General features: G+C 30.5%; 1 protein-coding gene across 2 annotated transcripts in view; it reads right to left on the bottom strand.

Annotated features, from left to right (window-relative positions):
- Positions 1-7,589: 7,589 nt before the first annotated feature.
- The window catches only part of Prp16 (ATP-dependent RNA helicase l(1)G0007), a 46,787-nt gene continuing 41,830 nt past the window's right edge, over positions 7,590-12,546 (bottom strand). For both annotated transcript variants that reach the window (XM_067265031.1, XM_067265032.1), the window contains 9 exons: positions 10,561-10,607; positions 10,317-10,479; positions 10,080-10,244; positions 9,855-10,003; positions 9,731-9,785; positions 9,391-9,651; positions 8,012-8,107; positions 7,818-7,939; positions 7,590-7,743 (listed from right to left, as the gene is read on the bottom strand). In XM_067265031.1, the coding sequence (XP_067121132.1) occupies positions 7,671-7,743; positions 7,818-7,939; positions 8,012-8,107; positions 9,391-9,651; positions 9,731-9,785; positions 9,855-10,003; positions 10,080-10,244; positions 10,317-10,479; positions 10,561-10,607 (1,131 nt within the window). In that variant the 3' untranslated portion in view covers positions 7,590-7,670. The remainder of the gene's footprint in view (positions 7,744-7,817; positions 7,940-8,011; positions 8,108-9,390; positions 9,652-9,730; positions 9,786-9,854; positions 10,004-10,079; positions 10,245-10,316; positions 10,480-10,560; positions 10,608-12,546) is intronic.

The following is a 12,546-nucleotide window of genomic DNA, read 5'->3' as shown; positions in this document are numbered from 1 at the left end:
AATTTCTATACAGCAGCGTTTCTCAACCTGGAAGTCGCAAAACAATAGTGAAATAATTTTATGAGAAAAAATTATTTACTATAAACTTATAAACATTTTACTTACAATAAGTACACATGTAAAAACAGAAATTAATGTGACAATTACATTTGTTTTTCATTTAAAATTTTTTCCATACATGGATCTACGTTAGAAACACACATTAATTAGAATCACAGCTCATTTCCTTTTTGTAGCACAAGTTGTGACTATAATGATCGAATTTATGTTTAATTGAAATAAAATCTCTTCCACGTTTTTCACACGGAAATGACAGTATGCTTGTATGGGTGTTTAGCCGAGAATCTTGGGAGAAACTCGTAAAACATAAGAGAGGCCGTACACTTGTAGTTTTAGAATGTACACGCATGTGACATTTGAGTGTGTTACATAATGAAAACGTCATTCCGCATTTCAAGCAAGTGATTGGCACGATTAAAAAAAACAATCGATTTTTCTTTCTTGCGAAGACACAATGCAGTGACAGTAGATTTAAAACACTGGGCAAATTTTCACCCTTTATTCGAGGATAAAAATTTGCCCAGTGTTTTAAATCTACTGTCACTGCATTGTGTCTTCGCAAGAAAGAAAACATAAAACACGGTTTCCTCAAGATAAAATCGATTTTTCATTCGATTGTAAAAAAACTGAATCAATCAGATTAGCACCGTTTGTAAACAAGAGTTCCGTAATGATATACACTATCAGTTATTCAATTTTGATATATTTACGATTTGATTTAATCGTAAGTATATCAAGATTGAATAACAGAAATAAGGCCTGGCCAACCCAAGTTGTTTCACGGGCCACTTTGATGAAGTGTAACGTTACGGTGAGCCACACTTTCGGTAAACATACTTTCTAAAAAAGTAAAACAAATACAAAATGAATAAAACTTCTATTATCCAGACTTCATCAAAAACTCTTCGGAATTATTTAATGAACATCAACAGACGTAGAAAATTGCTTTTCTAAACAAACAAACTTAGTCGTTTCGATCAGCAGAAGCTCCTGATGGTCAAACTAAACTATCTTATCTGTATAAAAGTCCCCAAGGTTTCTAGCTTTGACATTGCCACATTCTTTTATCCCACCATAAGTTATTCATTGAAGAGAAAATTCTTTAATAATTGTAAACGGCGTGTTTGACGAATAAGTAAATCCACGTGTATAATTAGTGCACGAGAATCAGAGTAGAAAGAACATCACAAACACTAAATTGAACGATTACTGTTAGTGATGTAACGAATAGCATATTCGGCCAGGAGCGTGGCCGAATGGCCGAATATTTGGCCAAACTATTCGGCTTAATTAATGCACGCACAAAAATTGGCGCGCAAACCGCATTATGGCAAGGGTCGCGCACCCTGCTCTCTATTGGCTCGCTGTCACTACGATTTTTTCTTCCAGTAGGTCTAAATTATTTAAATTAATTAATTAAATTATAATTAGTAAAGTTAATATGAGATGGAGCCTAACGTCTACCTCTAGTGCTAAATTGCCTTATAATTTATGTAATAGCCGTAAATAGCCCGATATAATTCGGCAGTTGTTGGTATTTGGATGTAAGTTATAACTTACATCTAAATACCAAGATATTTTATTTGCAATCGATCTTTTTAACTCTAATTATGCACTAAAATTTTGTTTTTACCACGTATTTGTAGACTGAATAGTACCCTAAGGATATACTTTAGTTAGGACATAGTTCTCCCCAGTTGTAGAACAGTCTAAATATATTATCTGTTTGTGAAGTTTTGTGATATTTTGTTGCTATTGCTTTTGTCAATATTTTTAAAATTAACATCTTTTCAAATGTTATCTTTTGTATATAATGAGAAATGCTCATTCTTTGCTTTATATATAAAATAAATTATATATTAGTTACTCATCTTCTAGAAATAGATAAATAATTCTTTCATTAAATACGATAAGTTTCGATAAAACGTTTCGTAGATCATTTTAAAATATCGTGAAAATATTAAAATATACGCGAATACGAATATAACATAATTAACTAAACAATAACATTAATGCCGGATACATTCTAACCTACACGCCATCAATGCCATAAGATATCGGGCTAGATAAAGGCTATAATACTATTTTATTACGAAATAATTTAATACAGTAGTAATATTGCCTAAACATTCAGAGGTTTTAAATATTTTAATTATCTGTTGAAAAAACACAAACATTTTTATTTGTATAATGCAATAATTGAAAATTCGCGTCTTTCCTAGTTTTAGGATATAATGCATAAATGCATTAAAAGCAACAATTATAAGTTGACCAGATTTTAGCATTGGTAAAGCGGAACAAAATACGTGGGGAGGGGGAAGAGAGGTGTTGTTTTGTTTAAAAAAAATTGTTCTAGAGCAACAAAATTTTATCATAAAAAAATGCATAAATTGTATTGCATTTTTTAAAATTGCAACAACTGTAAAATTTACAAATATAATAAATATATATACTATTATAAATTTTTAAAAAGTCTTTATTCTTTTACATATTTCTCATTTGAGTGATTTTTTTAAAATAAATTGCTTTCGTTGTTTAAAACGTTATAAAATTTTTTTACGAGAATTTGTTAAATTATATTTTACACATAATATTGCTTTTATAGTCTCAATACTTAATTGTGATTTGTCAGATGTCCACAATTTATTCACGGTAGAAAAAACGGGTTCAGTGAGGGCATTTGTTCCTGTTAAGGACAGTGCGTATTCCACAATTTTTAATGCGTTATTGTATGGAACATTGTTTTCAAAATGATGAAATATTTCTAGCCATTTGTTCTCTGCTGAGATTTTTGCTGATGCCCAAGATTTAACCTTTTCCTTATCAATATAAATATATTTTTTAATAATGATACTTCATTAAAAACATCATTTTCGGAAATATTGCTATCTGGAAAATGTTCACAAATGTCATCGAATGATTTTTGCGCATCTTCCCAATTAAGTTCTTGTTTTAACATGACCTAATGAAAATGTTCAATATCATTGTAATGTCCCAGCAAAGAAAGCCCGTTGTTTACACAGAAAGGAATGTGACCCGGGTCACATTCCTCTCTTTAGTTCTAAAGGGATTGGTCACAACCACCCAAGTAGGAAGGGTTGGGAAGGAAACTTCTACAAGGTACAAAATATATACAGTATCTAATACGGCGTACAGCCACAATACGAAACGATCTTTACCGAATCTTAAACATAAGACGCAAGTTTATGACACGTAACTGTGAACAAGTTTATGACAAAAATTTAATCCTTCCGAAAAGGTCGGGACTTTTTTAAAACGCCGCGGGATGAGAGGACAAATTGTTAAAAATCGGGACTGCCCCGCTATAAGAGGAACATCTGGTTACCTTAAGTACTTAAACATGTATAAAGCAATAAAAACTTTAGATGATCAAATTGAGCCCCAGGCGACAAGACAAGTTGGTCAGTTAAAATCTCTTAATGATTTTAAGTAGCTCCATTTTTTTCATGTTTAGTATCATTAAATTCGTAGCAGATTCAATTCTTTCGCTTAATTACAATTAAGTATTTAAAAAAAATCGAATTAAATTTAATTGAAAACGTTAGCACCAATAGCGAATCACCAATTTGCAGCATCCTTCAATAGTTAGTTAATCGAATTTAAGTTTTAAAGTGATCGTTTAGCACATCCGTACGTCATTCTGTACGAGTAATAATTTTTTATAAACAGAAAAACCATCCGAAGATTCTTTAGATCGCACGATGACGAGAGAAGTTCAACAGGTCCTATAAAAACAACTTTCTGAGTATTTGGTTACTGTTACGTGGCGTTACGCAAACTCGGCCAGCAGCTGTTGCATTCCCGAAACGTCAACAACTGAAAAATCACGGAATTAACAGGCTTTGTACAAGATAAAATGCTTGTTTACAAAAAATCCTACACAAAGTGTATGTATTTCACTGGAAATATACCTTATAACAAGATCTTAAACTAAATCAATATTAGAATATAGTGATAAGGACGTAAATTTACTTCAGGAAAATTCCCAACTTATTCATTTATCAGAAAAAACAGCACCTTTTTTATGCTGAGCATCTTAAAATAGTTTTCTGTTTAGTATACTCGTTGCCAGTGCAAACAGACAAAGGTTCAGAAAAAAATAATGTACAGTACTGTAAATGAATAATATTGACAAATACCACACGAAAAAGCTCGTGGTATTTCCTAGTGATGCAAAAAATCCTGACAATCGTAAAAAAATAAAAATCGTTGTTGAAAAAAACTTATAAGCAGTCAACTACGATATTTATCAGAAAAAACGTTTAAAAATTTATAAAAGTTAAGAAGGAACGACGGTGAAAGAAAAAAAGATGGCGGCGCTCTCACTATCGATAGTATGGTGATGGAGGAATCTATAATTCTAAAATATGAGCTTTTAAAGCAGCGCCGGATCCAATAGGTGCGAGGCCCGATTGAATTTTTTTTTTTTTTTTTTTTTTTTTTTTTTTTTTTGCGGGGCCCCTCAAACTTTAAATAACAAAATTAATTAACTGTTAATTTACATATTGAAATATGTTGTTTTATTTTTAATAATAATATACCTAGATATTTATTTTTGTAACGTACTATTTTTAAATATATAAATTTTGACGTGATGCGGGGCCCCTTCAAGCGCGGGGCCCGATTGGCACCAATCGCTCCAATCGCCTGAAATCCGGCCCTGTTTTAAAGGCAAAAGAAGGGTCCCAATCGTAAAATTTAACCATAAAATGAATTATTTGTTGAAAAAACATTCAAAATAGCCACGAAAAAATTTGGAATGCCGGCTACCATTCGAAAAACCCTTACATCACCGCGTGCATTAACTTGCGCTTTCACAACTTCTAAATTTTCATTCATAAAACCACATAATGGAGCCCGAAACTAAACTATCTGAGCCATGGAGGACGCCATTTTGCTTTCGACATAAACTACTGCTACAAACGGCCGTTTTTGCCGTTCGACGGCGCGCACTCCCACCGGAATTTAGGAACGCGTTCCGCAGGAATTTTTAAACGGATGTCGCTCGCGTGGAGTTACGCGGAGGAATAAAAGATCGCACCCCGAGATGAGTAGTCACGTGACCGATTAGTACTGACAAATGTCACGTGACAAGCTTCGTACGCGTCCGCCGTGCGATGAGCCGCTCCGCGACGAAAACAAGCTTAACACTCGAATGGTCCCTGATGTTATAACCTTACTATCTTACCCCCCATTAATTCAAGTCATTGGTCTCAATTAGTTTGGATTAGCACGACTGTACTGTAATTATCTTTTAAGGAAAATACATTAGTAACACTAGAGAGAAATTAATAATGTTATTAAATTGACATTGTACAGAACGTGTGTTTAAAATTAATCAAAAGATCTATTGATTTATATTTTACTAATACTAACTTTAAAGAAAATACAATATTCTGATAAAAACTAATAATTTATTATTTTTATTTATTTACTTTTTGTTCATCTAAGAAATTTAAAAAATGTATTACAGAAAATTTTGTTTCGTAAATAAGAATGCGAAAAATAATCTTAAAGAAAGTGAGTCGTTTTTTTTCAATTATGGTCAATAACAATAATAATAATAATCCGTAATTAGCGGGCCTCAGAAAATCATTTCATGGGCTGCATTTTCCACATCGGTGATGAAAAGAATAGATTATACAGAGCTTGACTCTCAAAATAATCAAAATGATCGAGAGCGATTGCAGTTCATTTTAGAAAAGAAATACAGTCAAACCTGTTTTTATGCGCTCTTTTTATGTGCGATTTTTTTAATGCGAATTTTTATTTGTGCGGTATAGTTGGCGACTAGTCTCGTGCGATTCGTCATGTCTTACGTGGACTTATTATAGCTAAATAAACTTATTATAGCATAAATGCACTTATTATAGTAATATTATTGCATGAATATGCGAAAAATGAAATAATTTACTTTTTAAGTCAACAAAACACCACCTGGACAAAAATATGTAAAACAGACGATAGACCAGACGATGCAGTCAAGTGCTGACATCTGTTGTCAATAAATTCTATTACGTACGGTTTTGAGTTATTTTCTATGTGAGACTTTTTTTATGCGGTCCCTGTTGACCGCATAAAAAAAATATTTTTTAATTGTGTCGCGAAAACTATTATTTAGAGCCATTCGTGAAGTTTCGTGAGATTTTTTTAATGCGTTTTTTTAATGCGGTCCCTATCCCCCGCATAAAAACAGGTTTGACTGTATTTATGAATCCTCGGGTAAAAATGCTCAAATATGCTCTATCTTTGAGTGTTTTTATCGGACACCCATAAAAAATGAAAGGATTTTTTGTCAAAACAAAGGAATTTTATCAGATAACTTTTAATACAGTCTACTGATTTATTTTAATCAAAATTTTTGTAAATATAAGACATATTAAAAATTAATTGTATTTACCTATACTTCAATCTTATATCTTCCAGTAATACTTTGTTTGGTTTCTTCTGCATCATTTTCTTTAACTTTACAAGAGACTTGGATAAGTTACATCTCGAGATTCTCCGGGAAAAAATTTTATCCACTCCGCAATTCCAGACTCTGGAGAATCCAAAAAGCTTGGGAGAAAACAATTCTTAGTCACAATATACAGCCTAAGATATACATACTGACAAGCCAAGGAATGGTGGTACAATATTGCAAAAGGTGGCAGAGATCCATTCAAATTTCCATTTTTCTAGTAAGCAAAACTGAAAACATGTTACTAACAAAAACAAATCTCAGATAGCTTTTGCTTCGTAATCAGTTTGATATGTCTATTCTAAACTTATTAGCAACTAATAACGATCACCCCCACACACAGAAAGAAACGATCACTATATTTGTTTCGTACAAGCACTTGTTAACATGTCAAATAATTGTACATATTAATCTACGAACATACAATCCGACATTGATTTGTTAAAATGTAAATGTAATATTTATGGTTAATGGAGTCATCAACAACCATTTGAATGGTTAAGTCATTCTTACTAAAAACAATTGTTTTATCACTTGTTTGTGTGTACATCTATATTCAAAAACTACTTAACACGTATTTAAATATTGCTCCTGCAAAAGAAAGATGATGTGATTAAAGTCTAATGTTTATAACGGGTGGGCAAGCAAGAGTTCGGTGGGAGCCGAAATGTAGGTTTTGCAAAAGGCATGAGAGCTGCAGTTCTGTACTGTCGTGGCGGATAGTATGGTAAGGTGCGTGATTTTATTATATAATATAAAGATAATATAAAACAAATATTGAATTTTTTTAATAAACATATTTCCACAAAATTATAAAAATAATAATAAAAAACAGAAATTAACACTTTCGGCAGGAGCCGCATGTAACTCAAAAAGAGCCGCATTTGCCCATGCCTGGTTTATAATTTGTGTGAAATAATAAGCTTAGAGTCCCCTTCTGCAAGTGTAATTATACACTTGTGGAAGGGGACTCTAAGCATGATAAATACCTTATGAATTTTCCACAGGTGCTTTATTACATAAGTGTGCAAAAAGAAATATGCAACAATCGCGTTAAAATCTTTTAATTCTTTTTGTATTTACAAAAAGTTTTTAAAACTCGCGAATGAGTTAAAATCAACAAGATTTCTCACAATCCAAATCTCGATGGTGTTCTTCGAGGTGTTCCCGGTTCTAATCTCCCGGGTGTGGCAATCTGATTTCTATAAATGTAAACGTATTTTATTTATTTACTTTGTACTGAAACAAAGGTAAGATTAAAAAAACAATGCTTTACTTTCTGACAGAAATGCAATCACGAGATTTCTGTTCCTCTCTTCTCTGTTTCAGCTGTTCTTGAGCCAGGGCCATTTCTTCTTCCATTTGGTTCTGATTCTGCTTGGCCATTTTGCGTCTTTCCTATTTTAAATTTTATAGATTTTTGAGTTTATCAATCTCAACAAAAAAACAAAAATTGAAACCATAAACTACCTGTCGGGATTTAGTCGATTCTTTAATGCTATAGAACATTGGACCCAATTCTGCCAACCATTGTCCATCAACTGCAGTCACACATTGCATGTATTCCTGAAATAGTTTAATACATAATACCATCAAAGAAATTAACTAATAAATAAATATCAATTTCAACATAAGATCCAATTGTTCTTTTCTACTACAAAACTATGCTTTATGATTAAATTTGATTGTTATCTAAAAATATCTTTGGATTAGTGCAGATTTCTTCACTATATAATATTGCTTTTATTAAAATAAATCAATGTCAAATGATGCCAGATTACAGCTACATTGCTTAGTTTACATTTGACTCAATACTAAATACTGTTGTGAAAAAAAAAAAAGCCAAATGCATAAGCTGTAGCAATAAAAACCCTTAAAGACATTGCAAAAAATGGCTTCCAGCACTGCATTTTCAAGTGGTATGTATAGTGGCATAAGCATATAGTTGCGGAAACAGCACCCCATTTTTAAGGTTGCTCTAAGATTCTGGTGTATTGTGTAATTTGTAACATTTTAGAGTGTACATAAATGTTTTTTAAAAAATTAATAAATATATATATTTAATTCAGAAACGTTTTATATTACTTTTCTACTACTTACTTTAGTATTTACGTAACATAACTAGTGTTATGCATACACATGCATCATCATAAATGAGAAAGGTTAGGATCATAAATACTGTATATGAAATCAGTTAAATTACACCTACATAGAATATATTTTATAACTTACAAAGGAGTGCATAATAAAGTAAGTCTGTATGGAGAATCTTAATGAATAAAATGATTTTAAGTTGATTTTGTATTATATTATCAGTTCTAAGTAGTACAACCATAATAATTCTCCCTAATTTAAATTCCAGCAATTTCCAAATGATGAAAAAGCTGAAAAGCCAACTGCTTATTAATGAATACTTTATATCACTATTGAAATTCTTCCTTTTCACTTTCTAATGTTTAATATGGAATTTTCATCAATATTAAAACCAGACAAACAATTTCTCAATGAAGTGATTGTTCATTTAGTGATTGCATTTTTAATGGAAACAAAGAATGTGTGTGAGACTAGACAATCGTGTATACATTTATAAACAATTATTTCTGGTATTCTAATAAAATTAATGATATTTAATGTTAGTATATGTTTTGAATGACTCAAATTAATGTCAAGTGAATAACATATCATTTTAAAATTGTAATTATCCCATAGTTTTTTTACCAAAAAACCTTCTCAGCAAATAATTTTATATTAATGATCACTGTAATCTCAGCATATCCTTTCAAAATGTATTATGTCACTTACACTAATTACATTTTATCTAAGTAGTATTTAATGCGTTTAGTAGTTACCTTACTAGTCATCACTAACTCGTGATATACCACGTAGTCTGGAGTAAAACCCATTCCAAATAGTGCACTTGTAGGATGGAGATGGCAAGGCATACCTGTCCTGCAATTGACATATTCGCCAATGCCTTTAAGTCTGGCCGCCTGGTGGAAGTAAGCAGAACATATGCATTTTCGTACAATGTCCCATTCGGTGCCACAGGAGATGATAGTCATCTTTTGTTGTTCCATAATATCTTTTAACTGTTGTCGTACTTCCCGCACCTACGTATCAACAAATCAAAATTTTACAAATAAAATACGTAAGCAGAAATTTCCTTAACAAGCCATCAGATATAATTACCTTTCTCATAGCTTTAATGTGAATGAAATGTTCATTGCACCAATTTGTTGAATAACTAAAAATAATAATAAAATTGATATAACAACATTTATTAAGAATAAAAAATTACATAATCAATAAATACCCATTATTTTTCCACTGGTGATAAACATTTAAATAAGTTAAATGATCACTTTCTGGAACCTGAAATTTTTCTCTAGCTGCGTCACTATCTTCCTCTCTCCCTTTTGGATGATAAAATATGGAAGGAACTGAGAGCATCGATACAATAATCTGAAAAAATACCATTATTAATTCTTTACTTATATAAATGAAAATTTGACAATCCAAGAAAAACAATTATTATTACCAATATTTCAGCACTGCACTGCATGTCACAAGAAACAATAAGCATTTTTGAAAGAGCCGGATCTAATGGAAATTCTTCCATATTTCTTCCTAATGGTGTTAAACTTCCAACATTATCTAAAGCTCCAAGAATCCATAACTGATACATAGAATTTAGAATGTTGTCCTGGAAATATCATTTGTTACAATACAGTTTTAACATGAAAGGTAAATGTTATAAAATTAATTTCATTCAAACCTGTGGGGGTGGATCCATAAAATGAAACTGTAAAAGATCTTGCACACCGAGAGACTTTAACAGAAGTACTACGTTTGCCAAATTTGTCCTTTGTATTTCTGGAACGGTCGTACTGAGAAGTTCGTTTTTGTACTGACTCTCCGTATATAACCGGAAACAGAATCTAAATATTCCATCAATAATATAGCATTATAATATATTTTTTTTATTACAAGTTAGTAATAAAATATTTCTTGAAACTTACCCAGGACCTGTTCTTCCAGCTCTTCCTGATCTCTGATTAGCATTTGCCTAAATGACAAATTTATCAATAAATAATGTATAGTCATAGTCACTTGTATCATTATTACAATATAAGTTAAATAAATAAACTTTAATAAAAACCTATTTTATTTCAGTTAATATTTGATAAATTTGGATTCAGAAAGCTATTCATGGCTACTATGATTTAATTTCCTTAATTTTTATAGCATTAATTGATTTTTGTTGAATATAGACAAGGATGTACTAATATTAAAAAAACAAAACACCAGCTTGCTTAACATGGAAATATAAAATGCAGGAAGTTTACGTAAATAAGTACAAATCTATGCGTAAGTATAAAGATCTATCATTCTTGTTCAAGACATCATAAATTTTACTTGATTGTTAAACTGCTGCTGATTGGACTTATGTCCACAAAACATGATTTCCAAGAAGTTATAAACTTTAAAGAATAAAGAAGGTATATTGAAAAATTTAGTTAAATTCACTATTTCTTTGTTTAGATCATGTTTAACGCTTTTATGTGCTATAGAAACGTGATATCCAATATGTTTGCTAATATGACAATATAGCATTGTTCTATTGGGGATCATTTTCCATTGAGCTTTGCATTCCAATTAACCTTCAATTTTATTCTATTTTTCACTAGATTTATTTCAAGATAATGTTTTTAAGATTAAAAATCATGCTGTGTATAATTAAAATCATTTAATGATTTCAATTTTGATGACTGTATCACATAAAAAGTAAATTAATAATAAAATAGTGCAAAATGAATTTTTAGAAATTAATATTTTTGCATATTATTCATTCATAAACATCAAAAGTATCCAAAACTTTAAATTATCTTTATTTAAGTAAGTTATCATAATTTTAATTATATTTCTTATCTTAATTGTTAATAAAAGTACTTTGAACTTAATTATTTCACAAATATAATAATGAAACTCAGTAAACTTTAGAAAAACAAAACTCCTTCCATAGTTTGTTATGTAGCAGAAAAGATATGATTTCTGTTATATGAATGATATTACCTATCATCAATTATAGTAAACTAATCTGCCAGGGGGGAGGGGATTAATTTGGTATTGATTGGCCGTGACAACCTCTTGCTAACCTGTTATGCATATTTCTTGTTTTCGTATTTTTTCAGGTAGGTAAATTTTTTATTTTTGGTTTGGATTTATTAGTTTTATTAATTTATTTTAATATTGTCCATTCATTTCTATTGTTATGGCATCAGGTCGTCACAGTTTATCACAGCTTGTTTACTAGTTAATTTTTTATATTTAGATTATTATTTACTAATTACCACATTTGAAATTTTACATTATTGTTTTTGTAATTATATTTTCGTACTGGATATTTTATTTATGTATTCAATAACGGCTACCAAAAAACCAAAAAAACCGTGCGTTATCTCACGGTGCAAGTTTTATTTTTATGAGATAATGCACCGTTTTTTTTTGGTTTTTTGGTGGAGGTTATTGTATATTTATCGCGGTGTGCGGTTGATGTTTCATTTATGTATTGAAATTGTATATTATGTATTGGTTTTTGTATCTATGAATGTGGACTTTGTACAGGAATTATTTTACTTACAATATTATATGTATTATCCCCATACAAAGGGTATAAATATACCTTGTACTAAATAAATAACTAATCTGCCTACACTGAAAGATGTTAGTAAAAGTTTTAGTCAAGTTTGAACTTTAGTATCCACTCACTCATACAAATTATCTATTTTCAAGATCAATCATTCTAACTTTATTTTATCAATAATATATTTTGATATTATGAGAAATGTGGAGAATAGTGTAAATTATATGCAACATAAAATCATTCTTATCATCACTTGTATAACAACTAAACTAACCATTTGTATTATATATGAACTGTGCAATAAATATCTGCAGAACATAAGATGTCTATAAAAGCTGTTCCCACAGTTTTTTCATACATT

The sequence above is a fragment of the Centruroides vittatus genome, unplaced genomic scaffold (genome assembly GCF_030686945.1).
Source record: "Centruroides vittatus isolate TY-2023 unplaced genomic scaffold, ASM3068694v2 contig_2033, whole genome shotgun sequence".
NCBI lineage: Eukaryota > Metazoa > Arthropoda > Arachnida > Scorpiones > Buthidae > Centruroides > Centruroides vittatus.
The sequence above is the reverse complement of the archived record's forward strand: the minus strand, read 5'-3'. Positions and strand labels throughout refer to the sequence as shown.